This window comes from Microchirus variegatus (genome assembly GCF_963457635.1).
Source record: "Microchirus variegatus genome assembly, chromosome: 20".
Classification (NCBI taxonomy): domain Eukaryota; kingdom Metazoa; phylum Chordata; class Actinopteri; order Pleuronectiformes; family Soleidae; genus Microchirus; species Microchirus variegatus.
Window position 1 is genome coordinate 1522020 of NC_139821.1, and position 20770 is coordinate 1542789.

Genomic DNA, 20770 nt, shown 5'->3' on the forward strand with positions numbered 1-20770 from the left:
CTTACCGGTGACGATGAGTGCGGCCGTGCAGCTGTCGGAGCCGTGCTGGTTGGAGGCTTTGCAGGTGTATTCACCGCTGTCCACTTTGACCGGGTTCAGGAGCTCCATGGAGGAAGCGACGTGGCTGCTGACGATCCGATACTTCTCGCTCTGTCGGATCTCGATGCCGGACCTGAACCATTTGAAGGTGACGCTCGGCGCGTCCTCCACCTCGCACTCCAGCTTGGCGTCGCGGTCGCCCACGTTGATCTCCAGGGGTACGATTTTCTGCCTGAAGACAGGTGGCGCTGTGGCCAAGAGAAGAAGGAAGTTAGACGTGCGGCGGAGTCACCCGATTGGAAAACTGACAGGTGGAATGAAAATGAAGTGACTGTGGATGAGGAGGAAAAAAAACGGTGAGAACATTAACCCCAAAGATGGTTCTCATGGGGCTATTGTTCAAAACAAGAGGATTGGAGGAAGATGAAGAAATGCAGAAAAGGTGAAGTCCTGAATGCATGCAGAGGAAAAGAAGGAAGGAACCAAAACATACGTGACACACGGGAACCTGTAGCTAATGACATGCCGGAGTGAACATGGAAAGTTGCCTGAAGACCAGAGTCACGACAGCCTTTAAAGTTGCTCCTCATCTACAGGGTTAGGTTTAGGCTAACCCTAACCCCGAGGCTTTAGCTGGATTTGCATGACTGTGCTGGTTCTGGTCTTGAGGCCGTGACACATGGAACAAAGATGACGTGGTGAGTTAGTGACCATCCAGTGACCAGAGCTCATGCTGAGCCACGAATGAAAACAAAATACATCGTTTGATATGAAGACAAAAGGGTTTTGAATGAACCAGTTTGAGTGGATGAATTAGTTTGTTCTGAGGGGAAAATGAGTGAATGGGTGAATGAATGGTAACATTGACTTTTTTCCTGGCGTCAAACCTCTTGCGACCACCGTGAGTCGTGAAGACGTGGTCGTCCGGCCGGCTTCGTTCTCGGCCTCGCAAACATATTCTCCTTGGTGTCTCTCCTTGACAACCTTGGTGATAACCAGTGTGTGTGTGTCGCGGTCTGTCGAACACTTGAACTCTTTGCCAGATTTCACCAAATCGCCGTTGAAAAACCAGTTCACCTTTGTCACGTATTTAATGGTGGCGCTAAACGAGACCTCGCAGTCTTCGTCGATAGATAGGTCGTGGAGGGAGGTGATTATTTCGGGGTATTCTCTCTGCTCTGGCCTGGACACTGTGACCTCCTCGGTGAAGACCTCCTCCCTGTGCTCCCTCTGAACGCCGGCGTCTAACACCAGCTCAGTGGGGACGGGAGTGGGAGGAAGTTCAGAGGTCACGATCGCGGCGCCTACATCTCTTTCTCGGCTTCTCCGCTCCACTGACCTCACTTCCTGCCTCGACACCTGCACCGACTGCTCGAAGGCCACGTGAGTCTCGGTGGAGATCTCGACCTGCTTCGACGTGAACTGCTCCATCTTTGCGGCCTTGGATTCGTGCATCACCAGCCGCTGCTCGGCCGCAGTGCACTCCACCGCCATTTTAGACTCGGTCTTGAGTAAAGCGGCCTGAGATTTGACGGCAGTGAAACCCACCGCGCTCTCTGCCACGCTCACCGTCTCTACGGTGGACGACATTACTTGCTTAGACCTAGCCGAGGTGACCTGTGCCCTCTGAGGTTTGTCTAGCCTCATGGTGCCCGGCTGCTCTGAAGTCAGAACATGGGCTTCCTGGGACACGATGGAGTGGAGCGCCGCCTGGAGCTCAGTCCTCAGGTCAGCGGACTGCGGGTATTTACCCTCAAAAGCCAGAGTGATCTCCATGGGAGCACCGGCTGTTGTTATAAGGTAAGTGAACATGGCCCGTTTGGGTTCCCTCTGAACCTTGACTTCCTGCACTTCTACAGGCTGTAGCCGGTCTACGACATCAGCCAGCAACACGGGCTGTTCACTGGCCACAGCGGACTGAAGGGCGTCTCGGAGCTGACGCCGTATATTCACGCTGGACGGTTTTGGGACCTGAATGACAAACGTCATCTCCTTAGGAAGAGGCGTGGTGTCTTTGGACTCGGACGCCATCAGGGACAGTCTGGGCTGCGTGGTGACGGCTACCTTAGAAGACGCCGACTTGGTGATCTCCTGAGAAAGCTCACCCGTCAGCACTTGCTTCTCGTCCATCACGATGGACTGCCTGACCGACTGGCCCTCCTGGATCTGGACTGCAAAGTCCTGTTCTGCTGCGTCCAGAAGGACGCTGCTCTCCGTGGAGATCTCCTTCTCCTCGACCTGAACCGGCTCGGTTGGGAGTTTCGGCTCCAGAGCCGTTTGACAGGTGAATTTATCGACCGCCGTCAGAGCGTCGGTGTGACCCTCCTCTAAGGCCTGACTGTCCGCCACGCTGGTGACGTGAATCACGTTCCAGCGATCCTCCCTCTGCACCAGAGCCCTCTGCTGCTTGACGTCGCTGGTGACGGGCGTCTCTTTGGGCAGCTGCAGGGGTTGGTAGGAGAGCTGGAGGACGTTCTGAGGCCTGGGCTCCGTGCGGAGCTGACCCTGAACTCCGGCCACAGACAGATCTAACTCTGTGTGATAATTCGCCGTGAGCTCCCGTCTCTCCTCCGAAGTGGCCGCGTGCCGTCTCGTCTTTTCTTGTTTCTGCGCCGCCACCTGCTGGCTCGGCTTCTCGATTACGAGGATGCCCTCTTTGGGCAGCACCTCGACGGGCTGCGTTGACTGGAGATGCAGCAGAGCTGGGGCCTGTTTTTGGGGCTGAACGGTAGTAGTGGTGGTCTTGGACTCGAACTCGGACGTGTCCTCGCAGACCACCGTCCTCTGCTCGTCCTGACTGACCGTGTGCAGCAGAGTTGGACTCTTCCTGGTCTCGGCCTGCTCTGGTTCTGGTCTCTCACAGGTGAAGCTCCCCTCAGAGGGAAGGAGGTCCTGGTCTGTGATAACCTGCAAGTGTAGCAGCTGCTCACCCTCCACCTGCGACTGAATGGACATGGCGCTCGACAGACTCGGCAGATGCTGCGTGGACTCGGCCTGCAGCAGACGCTTCTCTTCCGTCGTTAGCGCTGCCTTCATGACTTTGTCCTTGGAGCGCTGAGCCGTCTCCTCTGCAGGCCTCTGCATGGACAACTCAGTCTCCTTGGACAGGGTGTGTTTGGACTCACTGATTGAAGCCAGGACAGGCCGGGCCTGTTCTTTACTACTAGAGGACTTAAGAGCAGAATCTGCTGTTGCTAGCTCGGTTGTGTGGCCCTCTGCGAGAACCCGTTCTTCCGCCGTCTGGGCCGTGTATAAGATCTTAACACCTTCCTTGACCTTGTAACCCTTCTCCGGCTGTGGTGGGGGGATGACCTGAGACTGCTCTTTCAGGATGGACAGTTGCGACTCCACCTGATGACCGCTGACCAGGTGTTTGGGTTCTGCGGTGGGCTTGACCGTCGCAGACTTCCTATCGGCGAGAGGCCCCGTGCCAACAGTCTGGAGCGGGTTGAGCTCCTCGGCGACGGCCGTCATCAGCTTCGTCCTCTTCTCTTGAGCTGCCTGGAGCTCGATAACCTCGGGGCTCTGAATGCGATCGCAGTGCTGCTCCGTGAAGTCTTGACTCTCTTCGACGGACGACGTGAACTTTGCCGTGTGAAGCTGTTTCGCGGTGACGGCGGAAACCCGCGGCGGGGGAGTGGGAACCACGGACACCCTCTCCTCGACCTCATGAGACTGAAGCACCGCTGCCCGGTGGGTCAGCTGCTCGCGGTGAACGGTCGCCGCAGAGATGTCCAGCTCTCTAAGAGAGGCCACCTGCTCGCTGGGGATGATCTGCCGGTCTTCGGTGCCGATGGTGTAAATCATCTGATCTGACCTGGTTCTGTCCTGACCCGGGAGGCTGACCTGGTACAAACGGGACTCGGTTGCCTGCTCTGTCACTGAGACCTTATAACCTTTCTTCTGAACCACCGTAAGCTGCTCCTGTTTGTGAGACACCGATTCTCTGAAAACCACGAGCTCGGCGCTGCACGACGCTTCGCCGAAGACGTTGGAGGCTTTGCACGAGTACAAGCCGCCGTCTTCCTGTTTGACGCTCTTAATGTTGACGGAGCCCGATCCGTCCGGATTAGCTGTAATGACGCAGTTCCTGCTGGACTGGACCTGAAAAGCGCCTTTAAACCACTTCACGTCAGGCTGTGGGTCACCACGGGCCTTGTAGTTAAACTGAACCTCTCCTCCCTCTGAACACCTCACCGGTTGGATCAGAACGGTAAAAGTGGGAGGTTGACCTGTGACCTTAAACATCTTCTCCACCCACTTCTCAGCTTGGCTAACGTCGGGCGTTTTCACCTCGAGGTACGCGGTGCTCGTGGTTTTTCCAAACCTGTTGGTGGCCGTGCACGAGTACTCGCCCTCATATTCAGAGGTGACTTTGGTGATAATTAATGAGTACTCCTCCCTCTCCTCTATCAGCTTGTATACGGACGAGCTCTTGATCACCGTCCCGTTATGCGACCACTGCACCGTCGGCTTCGGAAAGCCCGACACTCTGATGGTGAACGTGGCCGTTTCGCCGCTGGTTACAGCGGCCGGGGAAAGTTGGCTGAGGAAAACTGGCTTTTCTTTTTTCTTCTCTAAAGTGGAAGAGTAACGTTTGGATTCTGGCTTGAGTTCAAGTGTTTTGGTTTTCTGTGGTAATTGGACACCAGTGTAGTAGGTTTCCTCTTGTTCCTCCACTGTGGTGATGGTGGTGCTAGAACGTTCTGTGAGGAAAACAATATCCACAACACAAATGCTAAGATATTAGTGAATGTAAAGCAAAGAATCTGAAATCATATTCAACAGGCAGGAAACAGGAAGTTATAGCGTTGGAAAAAAAGAGACCATGTAATTGTACGCGTGTTGTTATGCTAAAAGCTAATGAGCTAATCTTGTCCTTTTAGTAAACGCATACAAAAAAACTGTGCGCTAAAAAAAAAGAGACCATGTAATTGTACGCGTGTTGCTATGCTAACAGCTAATGAGCTAATCTCGGCCTTTTAGTAAAAACGCATACATAAAAACGGTGTGCTAAAAAAAAGAGACCATGTAATTGTACGCGTGTTGTTATGCTAACAGCTAACGAGCTAATCTTGTCCATTTAGTAAACGCATACATAAAAACTGTGCGCTAAAAAAAAAAGAGCGAACCGATTCTCTTCCTGAGAAATCCCTCCCATTTATCCGGGCTTAGCACTTAGCATGGGGAGCAATGGAATTGCCTGTTGGGATTCGAACCAGCAACCCTCTGGTTACAAGCCAAGTTCCCTTTACACTACTAGGCCATGGGCTGCCCACAAAAAAGAGATTAAAAAAAAGAGATAAAAAAAACTTGGACATCGCTAATGCTCGGAGGGAGTGGACATTTTGAATTGTGAACTCAGGGCAGGAGTTGGAATTACACCTTGAGGGGGCGCTGCAACTGCAAAAGTTAAAATCTGTTTACACAAGAGACAATTTATGAGAACAAATCCAAACAAAAACTTCATGCTGTTGGTCAACACTTTACGATCAACATAGTTAGCTTTAGCTTTAGCATTAGCCCTCGGTGAGTAGTAGCAGGTTGTGTTTAAACCCGTGACACACGCCGGTCACATGACTCTAAAAACTTTGAAACAAAAACCAAACTCAGACGTCTGACGTTAGATCATCAATTCTTTTATTATACAATCAAAGCAAAATCCTGACTGTACAAATAATCTGTTTTTTTGACTTTTTAACAACACAATCTACTCATACGTGACCTAAAATTACACATATTTACAAAACATCAAAACTATGATTTAGAGTTAAAAAAAAAAGTTTCACAGTTTTATCCTGAAAAAAAAATCTCTACGATCCTAAAAATATTTTTATTTAATGTTTAAATTTAAATAGTTTTTGAACATTTTCAATGAACAACTCTTCAAAATAAGATCTCACAAATATTGAGAAGCCATTTTCTTTGTTGATGATGTTTTAATTTATTCCAAATGTTCGTACCCAACACTGACGGGTTTAACTTACTGATTAGAATCATTATGATGTAGTTGTAGTTTAAATTTATTAAAATAGAGATTAGTTTACTTTCCTTAAATTGTAAAGACGTGACTTTAAAATGTTGTCACTGTATTTAAAAAAAAAAAAACACAAAACCCTTTTTCTACCGAAAAAAAAATCAAACAAATCAGTGTCTGTGTGACATTTTACACAACTGACAATAAATAAATAAAAACTGAACACTAACCCAAACCCTGTGTGTTTTTACACACTCATTTCTGACGTAAATTGACGTAAATTGGCGTAAATTAACGTGAATTAGTGTAAATTAGCGTAAATTAACGTTTTCTACAGCAGCACTGACGACGTAATTCCGAGCTGTGGTTCTCAACATCGGTCGTGGGGATTTTTAATGTTCAATTTGTGTAAATAATTAGCAATATATTTAGAAAAAAACTCAAAAACGCAAATAATGACTAACAAATATAAAATTAACTCCGAATAAAACCCCATAAACCCCAGCTATTGTAAAAAGAAACTGGAAAAAAAACAACTTCTGTTTTGTTTCGCACACTTCTTCGCGACCGATTTACGCGAGAAACGGATCGTAAAACAGAACTCTCGCGCCTCAGAACGTCTAACCTCTAAAACACTTTCAGCAGCGCCGAGGTTTCGATAGCGCCCACGACGTTTCGGATCACGCACTTGTATTCGCCCGCGTCGCTCGCCGTCACGTTGGTGATGAGCAGATTGAAATGACCGGCGGTTTTCTCCTGGATGATACAGCGGCCGTCGGCGACGGGGTCTCCGTCTTTGAACCACGCGGCGCTGGGGTTGGGTTTGCCGCTGACCAGACACTGGAGGATGACGGGCGTCCCCAGCGCCGCGGTGACGTCCGTTAGCGGGATGACGCATTTGGGCGCCGTCTCGGTAACCTGGAAGCGGAAGCTGCAAACGTCCGACGACTTCCCCCTGAACTCGACCTTGTCGTCTTTCGCCGGCTCGGCGAACACGTCGAAGTTGATGCTGACGTATTTCTCTCCCCGTTCGCTCAGTTCGTTGTCGGTGTTAGCCACGAGCCGCACCGCCCGCTGCGATTCGTCGACCTCTCGCTCAAACTCAAACTCGAGCTCTATTTCCGACACCTGCTCGCCGTCGAACGACGTGTTGCCGACCACCAGGTCGAACTTCTGCGGTTGGACTTTTGCGCTGCCGAGAGACACCGCGGTTAGCTCGCGGCCTCTGGTCTTCCCCAAGAAAACCTTAGCGTTAATCACAACCAGAGACGCTCGACACAGCGTCTCCCCGACAACGTTGATGGCCCTGCACATGTACACCCCGCTATCCTGAGACGACACTTTGCAGATCTTCAGGAAGTGGTTGTCTCCGTCAGACGAGTGCGAGTATTTTTTGGCGTCGTGAGGGATCTTGTTGTCGCCTTTGAACCAGGACACGATGGGAGACGGAATTCCCATCAGCGAACACTCAAACATGACCGTGGTTCCTTCGGGAGTTTCCATGTCGCAGATGGGGTTGATGAACCTCGGCGGCATTTCGGTGACTTCGAAGGCTATTTTCAAGCCGTCGTGCTCCTGCGTGACGAAGTCCACCGCGCTCTCCTCGTAGATGCTCGGCAACACGTCCAGCGATATGATCATGCTCTTGTTGTCGGCCGTGTACTCGGGAATGGTGATGATCTTCACCTGCTTCTCGAACTCCTTCAGCTGGTCCTCGTCCAGCTCCACCTCGAGCAGGATCTCCTGAGGCGACGGCGAACGAGACGAGTCGTCGTCTTTCTCCACGTCGAACTCCATCACGTGCTGGTGAGTGACGGCGGGCGGCGCGGGCATGAACCTCACTTCCTGCGATACGACCACCACCAAAGCGACACTCCTGGCTTCGCCCACGTAGTTCACCGCCTCGCAGATGTACTCGCCCTGGTCTGCTTTAGTCACGCCGAGTATCGTTAGCGAAATGCTATCGCCGTCTCTCTCCGTTTTGACCCTGTCGTCCGCTACGAGCAGGGTTTTGTTGCAGAACCACTTGACGTCAGGAGAGGGCAGCCCGAACACCTCGGCGCTGAATGTCAGCGCCTCGTTTTCAAACACTCTTTTCTTGATGAGAGGTTTGAGGAAGGCGGGGGGGATCCCCTGTACTTTCTCCTGAAGGGTTGCCAGACCCAAAGAGGCTCCGCCTCCGCCGACAAACTGATTTTCATCAACATTTTCAACACCAGGAGGCCTCGTTTTAACGCCGTCATCCGCAGGAGAGCTCAGGAACTGCAGCGGTGAAAAGAACCTCTCGCTGCAGCCTCCTGTTGAGGGTCTGTGATGTCCCTCAGGGGAGAAGGGATATTCCTGAGGGGTCATGAACCCGCCTACTGTACCAGAACTGGGTGTATGGAAGGACATGGGAGACTTGGGCGATTCTGCGATGGGCTGAGAGACTTCAGTAGATGATCCTGGAGTGTAGAACCTCTCGGCGACATCGGGTATCTCCTCGCTCACAGTGCTGCCGATCTCGATGGACATTTCAGACTCAGGAGACAGTGGTCTTCCCCAGTCTGTAGGGGGGTTATAGTAGTCGTAAACAGCCCCAAAGGTCACCTCCTCTTCCTCCATGGAGCCAACAACTGCTGCTGCTGCTGCTCCTGGTCCTGGTCCACCAAGATCAGGTGCCAAGGCTCCATCTGAAGGACTTCTGTCCTGACCCTGTGCAGGAGCGACCACAGGGAGGCCGAGTGGTTTAACTCTGCTCTCCATGTCAGGCTGGACAGTATGTGGGTTGGGTTCTGCTGTCCCATGGACAACAACGTTCTCAGTTTTGCCACAGACGGGTGCATGAAACTCGTCCACCATTTCCTCTGCTTCATCCGTGTGAGAGTCGGTCAAACTGAGGAAGACACCGCTGTCCATAGAAGGCTCTGGAACGGAAACCAGTTCACTGCCGACGTGTTTGTCAACAGACGGTTCCAGGACTGAACTGAGTTCCTCAACAAGTTCCTCATCCTCACCTACAGGCTTTACCATGAGAGCTCGTCCCTCAGTACTTCCTTTAACTTCTGGTTGTTCCACTTCAGCCAAACCCGTCTCACTTACTTCAGCCTTCTCGTGTAAAGACCCTGCAGCTGCACTTTGTCGCTCAGGTTTGACCAGCTCAGCGACTCTTTTGGGCTTAACGGCGTCTTCGGACAGAGTCGACGTCCTGACTGAACGTTTGACGGCAGGAACTCTTTCAGACTGGAAAGGAAAGAAGCTTCCTGTTCGGTCAAACGTATGCACAGCGTCCTCCCTCGGGATCTCCGCTTTACCGGCCTCTATTTGTGCAGGAAGACAAACCGGTCTCTGCGGCTTTGGCCTCACCAATTCCGGAGACTCCTGGACTTCCTCTACAAACTCCTTAAGTGCACAAATGTGTTTTAAAACTGCTCCACCCACGTCTTCTTCTTCTTCCTCCAGGAAGGAAGTGGCCTGCGTGACGACAGAAGAGACGGGTTTGGGAGACCACGGCTCAGCAACACTGCCACCTTCAGCACGGGTGGAGTCAGGTTTAGGTGCAGTGACCGCTTCCTGTTGTTCAGGGGGAATTGCCACTGGGGGAATAAACTCTTCGGGGAAGATGGTTTCTTGCCTCTGCTCGCCAGGAGAGGGCGGAGTCATTGACATAACAGGAGAGTCTGACTCAAAAGCTTGTTTAATCTGAGATACTTTGATCACAGCAGCAGACGCCTGAAGACCACACCCAGATATAGCTGCAGGCTCCCTTGAGACTCCAGATCGGGATTTGGGGGATTTAGTCGGTACCGATGGAGCTTTGGAGCTCATATATTTTGTATGAATGCTACGGTCATCACCGTGGCTAATGCTAGGTTTCTTATCGTCCTCGGCAGAGCTAACGGGAGATGTCCACGCTCTCCCAGACGGAGTAAAACCATCCTCCTCTGCAGCGTCACCACCCTTTAGCTCTGCGACTTTAAACGACACGTCACAGACGCCTTCAGGACAGGAGATGTTCTCCAACTCCGTGATGACTCGAGGAGCTTCACGAGGAGCTTCGCTAGGAGCTTCAGCAGCAGCATCAAAGGAGAAGGTGAACTTGTGTTTGAGTGCTGCCTCATCGTTTGGTTGCTCGTCTGATGTTTTCTCCGTATAAACCCGAGCTTTGGTCGTCTGGCCGATTTCCTCCATCATCTCAGGGACTGGAGTGGCAGCAGTGATCCGGATTTCCACTGGTGAGGAGCTGAGAGGTTCTTCTGAGCGGTGGCGTCTGTGGACCACAGCTTCAGGCACCTGCAGCGTTGCCTTTCCTGAACCCACGCATGTCTGAAGCTCCTCTTCCTGGTTTCCTTCTCTGTTCTCTGGTTCCTCTGCGACGACCACCTTCTTGGCGCCGCCCGACGTTCTCGACACCTTCTTGTCCGATATCTCGAGGGTGGCGCTGCAGATAGCTTTGCCGAGCTTGTTAGCGACGACACAATCATACGTGCCCTGGTGGTGCGTCGTAGGATAGTAGATGGTGAGCTGCGATTTGTCAGATTTGCTGACGATATCGTAGTCGGGGTTATGGGCTAACGGGTGGCCATCTTTAAGCCAGGTGACCGTGGGTAGAGGGTCGCCACTGAAGTGGCAGGTAAACTCCGACATCTCGCCTATTTTTACTTTGACTGAAGCGATTTCTTTCACAAATACTGGACAAGAACCTCCTGATTTTGCATCGACTTCCTTTAACGTTTCAAACTCTCGTGACTCGTCCTTCTTCGCTGCTACAGGATCGAGGAGTTCTGCTCTTATTTCACTTCGCTGCTTCGATCCGGTCACATCTTCACTTCTACCTTCTGTCTTCACACCTACCAAACTTTTGGGTTGTCTTCTCTCACCGCTCTCACTCACAGTTCCTTGTTCCTCTCTCATCACCCTCTCTTCTCTTGTTCCTGGCTGGATGTGAGGATTGCTGGAAACCGTCGTAACAGACTCCTCCTCCCTGCTCCTGCTCCTCCTCCTCGTCTCTGGTTCTTTTACCAGAGACTCCTGTGGACTCTGGGATGGTGAGCGTCTCGGGGAGTGTTGAGGAGCAAGTTTACGACTCTCAGGAGGCACATTAGAAGGTTGAGATCCATGAACCAGTGGGACTCTGTGATCCACTGTTTTCTGTGGAGCAGAAGTCCTTGAATCCAGTGAACCTTCAAAACCCACGGCTGCATGATGTGGTAAACCAGGATCTGGGAGGGGAGCTCGTTCATATCCAGCGGCACGTTGATATGAGGTTGCACTTTGAGACGGACGGTCGGAGGGATCGCTTCCGTGAGGGTTGCCACCTTTCTGTAGTTTGTCATCTATTGGTGGGACGATGGAGTCAAACGGCAGCCTGGAGGCAGATGGTTTGCCCTGACCGTCCAAAGTCCACTCAGTCTCCAGTTCAGCGACTTCCTCTTGTTCAACAGCGTCCTGTTGCCATTTCAGGATGCGCTGAGCCAGCGCTTCCTCCTCGCTGACAAAGTACTCACTGTCTCTTTGTAACCTGGTCTCGCGGCCCTCTGGGGGCAGATCACCAGCAGGGGGCCACTGTGAGCTCTGCTGTTGTTGAGAACCAGCAGGAACTGACTCACTCAGAAGGGATTTCTCTTTGGTTGTTTGTACTGAGGGAGTTTCTTTGCTGCGGACCACATCAGGTTGTGGACTTGATTGTGAAGCAGAAGCCTCTGCCTCAGTTTTCCTGACCTCAGTGGTCTCCTTTGCCTGGAGTGATGAGTAACCCTCCACCCAGTCAGAATCTAGTTTCCCACCTTGTTCTTGTTCCATCAGAATTCCCTGTTGCCATTTCATGATCCTCTGAGCCAAGGCCTCCTCTTCGTTGGCAAACCTCTCGCTCTCGGTCTTCAGTTCAGAGATGTTCTCCCTGGACAGCGTCAGCTCACGTTCTTCACTCGTCTTCTCAAACAACATCTTTTCTGGTCTGGATTTTGCTCTAAGCACTGATTCAGCTTCCACCTCTCCGGATTTTCCTTTTATTTTGGGTGATTTTTGAGCTGATGACTCTGTTTGCAGTTCTGCTTGTCGGGCTTTTGTTCTGGCTTTAGGAACAGGTGGACAGGTTTCACCCTGTTCCACTCGGGCTGGTACTGTAGGTGGCTGAGGCGTTGGCATGGCATGGCCTGCAGTTGCTCTTCCCTCCATCACCTCCTGCTGGGTGTAAATATGCTCTTTAGGCTCCACGTACTGTTCCTTTGACAGCATTGGGAGATCAGTTTCAGGGTGGAATTGCTCCACATCTGATGTCGGCATGCCTTGTTGCCATTTCCTGATCCTCAGGGCCAGGAGTTTCTCTTCACACTCCAATCGTTCAGCTTCCAGATCTTTCTCGTACTGAGCTCTCAAAGACTCCCTTGCATAATCCTCTTCATGTGGTTCAGCAGCTTCTGTTGCTTTGCTGTGTGGTGTTACAGCTTCACCGGTGAACCCGTCTTTGACAGATCTGTCATGTCTTGGTCTTGGTGAATGTCCGAGTCTGTCTTCTGTAGGTCTAGGCCTTGTTCCGGGTGACAGTTCCACTTCTGCAGTTCTTGCTGATTTTTGTGCGAGTGTGTCTGGTGATGCACTTACCATTTCTAATCTCACTCCTCTTGCCACCGACTTCTCATGTGAGGAGGCAGATGTTTCCAGGTCTTCACTTCTGGCTCTTACTGTAGGTGATCTTGGTTGTGATTCTGTTGCAACATCTAGATCTACAACCATTCCCTTCATCCTGGGTGATTTATGGAACGAAGGGGGTATGGCCTCCATTTCTGCAGTTGCTTTCTTCTCTGTCAGCTCCTCCTGGGCGTAAATATGCCCTTTAGGATTCATGTACTGATCCTTTGAAAGCGTAGGAAGATCAGTTTCAGGGTGGAATTGCTCCACATCTGATGTCTGCATGCCTTGTTGCCATTTCCTGATTCTCAGGGCCAGGAGTTTCTCTTCACACTCCAATCGTTCAGCCTCCAAGTCTTTCTCATACTGAGCTCTCAAAGACTCCCTTGCATAATCCACTTCATGTGGTTCAGCAGCTTCTGTTGCTTTGCTGTGTGGTGTTACAGCTTCAGCGGTGAACCTGTCTTTGACAGATCTGTCATGTCTTGGTCTTGGTGACTGTCCAAGTCTGTCTTCTGTAGGTCGAGGCCTTGTTCCGGGTGCCAGTTCCACTTCTGGAGTTCTTGCTGATTTTTGTGCGAGTGTGTCTGGTGATGCACTTTCCATTTCTGATCTCGCTCCTCTTGTCAGTGACTTCTCATGTGAGGAGGCAGATGTTTCCACATCTTCACTTCTGGCTCTTACTGTAGTTGATCTTGGTTGTGATTCTGTTGCAACATCTAGATCGACAACCATTTCCTTCATCCTGGATGATTTATGGAACAAAGGGGGCATGGCCTCCATTTCTGCAGTTGCTTTCTTCTCCGTCAGCTCCTCCTGGGCGTAAATATGCTCTTTAGGCTCCATGTGCTGTTCCTTTGACAGCATTGGGAGGTCAGTTTCAGGGTGGAATTGCTCCACATCTGATGTCGGCATGCCTTGTTGCCATTTCCTGATCCGCAGGGCCAGGAGTTTCTCTTCACACTCCAATCGTTCAGCCTCCAAGTCTTTCTCATACTGAGCTCTCAAAGACTCCCTTGCATAATCCACTTCATGTGGTTCAGCAGCTTCTGTTGCTTTGATGTGTGGTGTTACAGCTTCACCGGTGAACCTGTCTTTGACAGATCTGTCATGTCTTGGTCTTGGTGACTGTCCAAGTCTGTCTTCTGTAGGTCGAGGCCTTGTTCCGGGTGCCAGTTCCACTTCTGCAGTTCTTGCTGATTTTTGTGCGAGTGTGTCTGATGATGCACTTTCCATTTCTGATCTCACTCCTCTTGCTACCGACTTCTCAGGTGAGGAGGCAGATGTTTCCAGGTCTTCACTTCTGGCTCTTACTGTAGGTGATCTTGGTTGTGATTCTGTTGCAACATCTAGATCTACAACCATTTCCTTCATCCTGGGTGATTTATGGAACAAAGGGGGCATGGCCTCCATTTCTGCAGTTGCTTTCTTCTCCGTCAGCTCCTCCTGGGCGTAAATATGCTCTTTAGACTCCACGTGCTGTTCCTTTGAAAGCGTAGGAAGATCAGTTTCAGGGTGGAATTGCTCCTCCTCTCCCATCTGCATGCCTTGTTGCCACTTCCTGATCCTCAGGGCCAGGAGTTTCTCTTCACACTCCATCCGTTCAGCTTCCAGATCTTTCTCGTACTGAGCTCTCAAAGACTCCCTTGCATAATCCTCTTCATGTGGTTCAGCAGCTTCTGTTGATTTGCTGTGTGGTGTTACAGCTTCACCAGTGAACCTATCTTTGACAGATCTGTCACGTCTTGGTCTTGGTGACTGTCCGAGTCTGTCTTCTGTAGGTCTAGGCCTTGTTCCGGGTGACAGTTCCACTTCTGCAGTTCTTGCTTTACTTCTTGGGGATTGTTGTACAAGTGTGCCTGGTGATGCACCTCCTCTTGCAACTGACTTCTCATGTGATGATGCAGATGCTTCCACTTCTTCACTTCTGGCTCTTACCGTAGATGATCTTTGTGCCTCTGTTACAACCTCTTTATCAACCACCCTTTCCTTCATCCTGGGTGATTTAGGGAATGGCGGGGGCATGGCCTCCATCTCGGCAATTGCTTCTTTCGCCATCATCTCCTCCTCCTGCTGGGTGTAAATATGCCCTTTAGGATCCATGTATTGTTCCTTTGAAACAATAGGAGGATCAGTTTCAGGGTGGAATTGCTCCTCTCCTCCCATCGGCATGCCTTGCTGCCACTTCCTGATCCGCAAGGCCAGGAGTTTCTCTTCACACTCCATCCGTTCAGCCTCCAGATCTTTCTCATACTGAGCTCTCAAAGAATCCTTTTCATGTGGCTCAGATGTTTCTGCTGCTTTGTCGTACGGCGTCACAGCTTCCCGGTCTTTGACAGATCTTCGTCTGGGTGAGTGTCCAGGTCCGGCCTCTGCTCTGACTTTCACACCAGGTGACGGTTCTGCTTCAGCTCTTGCTTTAGTTCTGGGGGATTTCTGTGCGACAGGAGCTGCACTTTCCACATTTAACCCCACTTCCATTGCACCTGACATTTGACGCGAGGAGGCAGATGTTTCCACTTCTTCACTTCTCTTTTTTACCGTATGTGATCTGGGAAGATACTGAATTGCAACCTTTTGATCCATTAACCTTCCCTTCATCCTGGGCGACTTCTGTTGGGTGTAAATGTGACCCTCAGGCTCCATGTAGTGAGTCTGTGCCGTCATGGGCAGATCGGTTTCAGGATGAAAGATCTCCATCTCTGACGTGCTACCATCTCGCGCCCACTTCCTGATCTGCAGATCCTGGAGATTCTCCTCACGCTGCATCTGTTCAGACTCCAGAGCCCTCAGAGCCTCATCCTCTTCATGTGCTTCACCTTTTCCAGTTGCTGCTATGTTTTCAGACATCCCAAGGACTCTCTCCCTGGTCGATGTGAAGAGCTTCGGTCTGCTGGACTCTGTGAGGAACATCTGCTCCTCAGCAGACTCTCTGTTTTCAGTACGCTCTATCTTTGCATCACTGACCATCATCTCCATGCCGACATCTGCCTGAGAATCAGCAAAACCATAAATATTTGTATCCTCCAGAGTCTGCGAATACATTTCGTCCGATTTCCCTTCAGCGTGAGACACCAGCGTATCGACCAGCTCACCTCTCATGATCTGAATCGCTCTGGTTCTGGACTGAGGCTCAAACAAATGCCTCGCGCGACGGTGAGACGAGTCGCCGCCTGAGATCTTACCTTGACTCTCGCCCTGATCGAAGGGTCGGTTAAAGTTCTGGACGTCGGGCAGCGAGGCCGGCTTCACCCGCAGCCTCTCGACGTAATCGGCGTAGCTCGGCTCGCTGGTGACGGATTCTAACTCGAACTCGGAGGACGACATGGTGGAGATGGAGAGTCTCTTCTTCTGCTTGACGGCTTTCTGGAGCGTGGCCAGTTTGGTTCTTACCTCGCTGTGAAGGCTCTCGGTGTCGCTGAACCTCTCGCTGTACCGGTCGCTGCAGCGGTCGCTGAACTTGTCGCTGAACCTGGCGCCCGTGCGCCGGTCGCAGTAGATGTCGCTGTATCTGTCGTTGAAACGCTCAGACCTGTCGAACATGGGGGGAGGTGACGGGGCGCGCTCGGAGGCCGTTTCCAGACGCTTAGACTCTTTCTCCGGCTCTTTTTCTTTCGAATGAGAACCGGAGCGGAAATAAACGGTACGCACCAGCGAGCTCTTAGATCGCGACCGTCCCTGATGGACTTTGGACATCTTGTCAAACGGAGAGCCGACGCACCTGAGCTCCACCCTGATCTTCTTCTCTTTACGCTGCTCTGCCATCCTGTCTACGCTCTCGTGGGCTTTGGCCGAGCGGCGAACGAAGCCCAGGTAATTCGCGGACTGCTCTTCCCTCAGCGACACCAAAAGTGACGCCGTGGATTCGGCGGAACCCTCCGAGTTTATCGCCATGACCTTGTAGCTGCCCGAGTCTCTGTCTTTGATGCAGTCGATAGTGAGGCTGCTGGTGTGCACGTGCGTTTTACCGTCAGTGCGGATCTTACGTCTACGCTCTTTGGGGATAGATCTGTTGTTGTGAAACCACAGGATGTTTGGTGGAGGGTGAGCAACTAGTTTACACTTTAACTCGACCGGCTCGCCCTCCACGACCGACTGGAACTTGAGTTTCTTAGTGAAAGAAGGTTTAATGTTGTCGGTCCACGAGCTGATGGACGAGGTTCTGCTGGAGCAGCGATTGGCCGACACCAGGCCGTGATCCAGGAAGTCCTCGGTGTCGGAGAAGGCTCCTCTGAGCTGTCGGACGCCGCCGACGTCACGAAAGGTCTCTGCAAGAAGAGAGAAACCTGTCAGAACTCATCTGCCCCCAGTGGTAAAGAGGGAGAAAAATATGAATGAATCATTAATGGAAATATTAAATGCATGCTGGGAGTCACAATGCCATAAGAAATAGTTTCACTCACCATATTTGTTCGAATAAACGCAAGACTTGATTCTGTTTATTAGAAACCTGCAGGAAGTTTTGATCCTTCGTCTGTGGAAATTTCTTCAAAACATAAATTATTTTATCAATATTAAAGAGAATGCATATTTCCAAGATGTGCTGCTTTACATTCGCTGGATTATTTTATTGATAATTGCTTTGGCTTCAGACTAGAACATTCCTTACCTGACTTGCAGACAGGAGAATAAACGCCCTTTCTAATCCTTAAGCTTAAGAGGAAATAAATGATGCTCAAGTACAAATGAGAAGCAAATTTCTAATCCAAAACTTAACCAAATGAAGCTGTAAAATTGGGTGAGAAGGCGTTTATTCGAACTAATATAGTTTGTTATTTGGAACGCAAGCCACAGGAATCACATCCCACTATCTGCAAGCCAGGCTAAGAAATGTTTGGCAGGAGGAAAAGAATCAGTTCCAGATGCAGTGAAAGCTCCATATCTTTTAAAGGGCAGTTCAAGTCCATTGGGAGCTTTAAAAGATACACATCCTGCAACCGATCAGAGGAACCGTCATGCCAAAGAGAAACGAACGCTCGGATGCAAACCGCTAGTGTCAAAAAAACCCAGAGGACCAGAAGAGGACCACAGTGGAGAAGAAGAACTTTGTCTGTCTGGATAACATGCAACTGTGGAACATCAAGGACCAACTTAGAAAGGGACAGTTCAACATCATGACATTGTAGTTTAAAGTGTGCGCGAGCCAACTGTGATCCAAATAATCCACAACACATGCACTCAAACACCACTCTGTTTGTTCCCCGAGTCACAGCAGGGATCAAAGTCGGGCCGTGGACACAGGACAAAAAGACGCCGGTCAAACTGTCCCTTTAACGCCATCACATGACCACGAGAAACCTGCTGATACGTGAGAGGTCAGGAGGGGTCAGGTGACCTTACCTTTGACTTCTTCCTCCACCTTGGTCTCGATCTGCTCCGTCACGTGAGTCACTGTGAACGAGAGAGAACACACGGTCAACGCAAGGTCAACACATGATCAACGCATGATCAACGCATGATCAACGCAAGGTCAACACAGTCAACGCACAATAAACGCAAGATCAACACACAGTCAACGCACAGTCAACACAAGGTCAACACACAGTCAACACAAGGTCAACGCACAGTCAACACAAGGTCAATGCATAGTCAACACAAGGTCAACACACGGTCAGCACAAGGTCAACACAAGGTCAACACACAGTCAACACAAGAACAACGCAAGGTCAACACAAGGTCAATGCATAGTCAACACAAGGTCAACACACGGTCAACACAAGGTCAATGCATAGTCAACACACGGTCAACACAAGGTCAACGCACGTTCGACGCACAGTCAACACAAGGTCAATGCATAGACAACACAAGGTCAACGCACGGTCAACGCACGTTCGACGCACAGTCAACACAAGGTCAATGCATAGTCAACACAAGGTCAACACACGGATCAGATCCAACAACACAAGTTCATTTAACTTTAAATCATTCGTTTTTGAGGTTACAGAAACGACAAATCAGAGGGTTTAGGTTTCCAGGAGGGAGGAGCTACGACAAAGAGGAAGGAAGGAAGGTGATAAGAGGGTGAGGAGTTTGTTCCTGTGAAGAGTGAAGAGTGATGAGTGAAGAGCCATTCATGAATGAATGAATGAATGAATGAAAGAAGGAAGGAATGAGGTGGTTCATCTCTTGGAGAGGTGGAGTTAGTCAGGTCTGGAGGTGAGGCTGAGGGATGTTTTCTTGTTTCTACTCATTTTCGTATTAGGTGAATAAAGACGTTGTGAGGAGGAGGGAGTGAATCTCAGGAGATGACGGTCGACGGACCCGGACGTTACCTTCTTCTTCTACTGTGTTGATGGTCAGGGTGGCTGTGCACGTGGCCTCTCCGGCGCTATTCGCCGCCCTGCAGGTGTACTGCCCGGCGTGCTCGGCGAAGGCGTCGACGATGATGAGCGTGGCCACGTTGGTCGCCTCGTCAAAGTGGAACACCAGGTTCTTGGTGGGTCGGACCGGCTGACGGTTGTGCAGCCAGCTGATCTCCGGTCTGGGCGTGCCGGACACGTAGGCGTGGAAGCGAGCCACCTCGCCGTGAGACACCGCGCAGCTCGCGATCGGCCGGACGAAAACCGGCTTTCGGCCGAGGGACGGCTTCTTAAGAGCGGTGATGCTGGTGGAGACGCGTGTCTCGGCAGGACGATCCGGGGTTTGCTTTTGACCTGAAACGAAGCGTCCGTGTTGACACATTTGTCTCGTGTTTGGACAGAGTGGAACCACCTGGTTCTCCTGGGAGAGAGTTGAAGCACACAAAGAGGACACCAACTTACCGTCCAGTGATAGCGTTGCAGAGCAGGACGCGGTGCCGGCGCTGTTGGTGGCCACGCACGAGTACTCGCCCTGGTCCTCCGAGTAAACCCTGGAGATCTCCAGCTGACAGCTGTCGTCAAACTGAGACATCCTGAAGAAGTCCGACTGCTTGATCTCCTTGTCCTTGTGGAACCAGCTGATGGTCACGTCTGGACGGAGGACAGAGGAGCGTTAGCGGCGGAGGAGAAAACATTAACATTAACGAGGGCTTCTCAAGATTTTCTTACCGTCTCCGCGGACTCTGCCCAAGAAGCGAGCAGGTTCTCCCTCGCGGACGGTGATGCTGGCGATGGGTGAGATGACGACAGGAGGAGCAACGGCAGCAGCAGATTCTGGAGAAACCACCTCTGAGACTACGACACAAAAACAAAACCCACCCATCAAGACTCTGCTCCTTTTTCCCCCTGCTCGTGATTGTCGAGCGGCGGTCGTTCGCCGACGTACCTTCAACGTTGAGCGACGCGGTGCTCGTGGCGGTGCCGTAGTCGTTCTTGGCCTCGCAGTTGTAGACGGCGGCGTCCTCGGGGAAGACTTCGATCAGCAGCAGTGTGTGTTCGTGGGCGTCGTGCAGGAACTTGCACTTGAATCCCGGAGACAGAGCCTGGGAGTTCTTGTACCAGAAGACCTGAGGCTGCGGGACGCCGCTCACCTGCACCGAGAAGCGGGCCGGTTTACCGGACTCCACCGACTGAGGCTCCATGTGGCGGAGGATCTGAGGAGGTTCTGGGACTGAAGGGAAAACACATGGTTGTAATGTGTGGGACATGGTAAAATCTGCGCCACACAAACGTCTCACGGCAGCTGGACTTACTGTTGACCCGCAGGTGCATGGTGCTCCGGTTCTTCCCGGCGATGAAGGTGTACTCGCCGGCGTCGCTCCTGTACGTCTCCGAGATGGTGAGACGGTGAATCTTCCTGATGGCCACGTAGTTGAATCGCTCCTCCACCGAGAACTGGATCTCCACCCCGTTCCTCAGCCAGCGGCCCTCCACGTCGTCCTCGTTCACCTCGAACTCGAAGGTCGCTCGGTGTTTCTCCAGAACCTTTGCGATCGGATTCCGGCGTGAATCTCAAATCCAATGTTTTGTTTTCTCACGAGTTCATACATTTTCTTCGGAGCTAAACTTACCACAATTGTCCTCTCGGCGGGTTCCGAGATGCGGATGTCGCGACCCTCCACCGTCAGCTGGGCCTTGGAGACGCTGGATCCGGCCACCACCGAGTACTCGCCAGCGTCGGACATGCGTACGGTCTGGATCATCAGGCGGTGAACGTACTTCTCAGCCGTCACCGTGTACCTGAGGAGAAAGAAGAAATTAGCGTTTAGCATCGGAAAGAGCGACA

General features: G+C 51.3%; 1 protein-coding gene across 15 annotated transcripts in view; it reads right to left on the reverse strand.

Moving 5' to 3' along the window:
* Window positions 1-20770, reverse strand: part of ttn.2 (titin, tandem duplicate 2) — a 180307-nt gene that overhangs the window by 140310 nt on the left and 19227 nt on the right. For 13 of the 15 annotated variants that reach the window (XM_083907390.1, XM_083907401.1, XM_083907400.1 and 10 more), the window contains exons 32-39: window positions 20556-20724; window positions 20238-20469; window positions 19871-20155; window positions 19654-19779; window positions 19387-19575; window positions 18898-19278; window positions 17966-18016; window positions 6-287 (exon numbers count right to left, since the gene is read on the reverse strand). In XM_083907390.1, coding sequence (XP_083763516.1) covers window positions 6-287; window positions 17966-18016; window positions 18898-19278; window positions 19387-19575; window positions 19654-19779; window positions 19871-20155; window positions 20238-20469; window positions 20556-20724 — 1715 coding nt within the window. The remainder of the gene's footprint in view (window positions 1-5; window positions 288-17965; window positions 18017-18897; window positions 19279-19386; window positions 19576-19653; window positions 19780-19870; window positions 20156-20237; window positions 20470-20555; window positions 20725-20770) is intronic. The other 2 variants (XM_083907402.1, XM_083907395.1) reach the window with 1 other exon arrangement.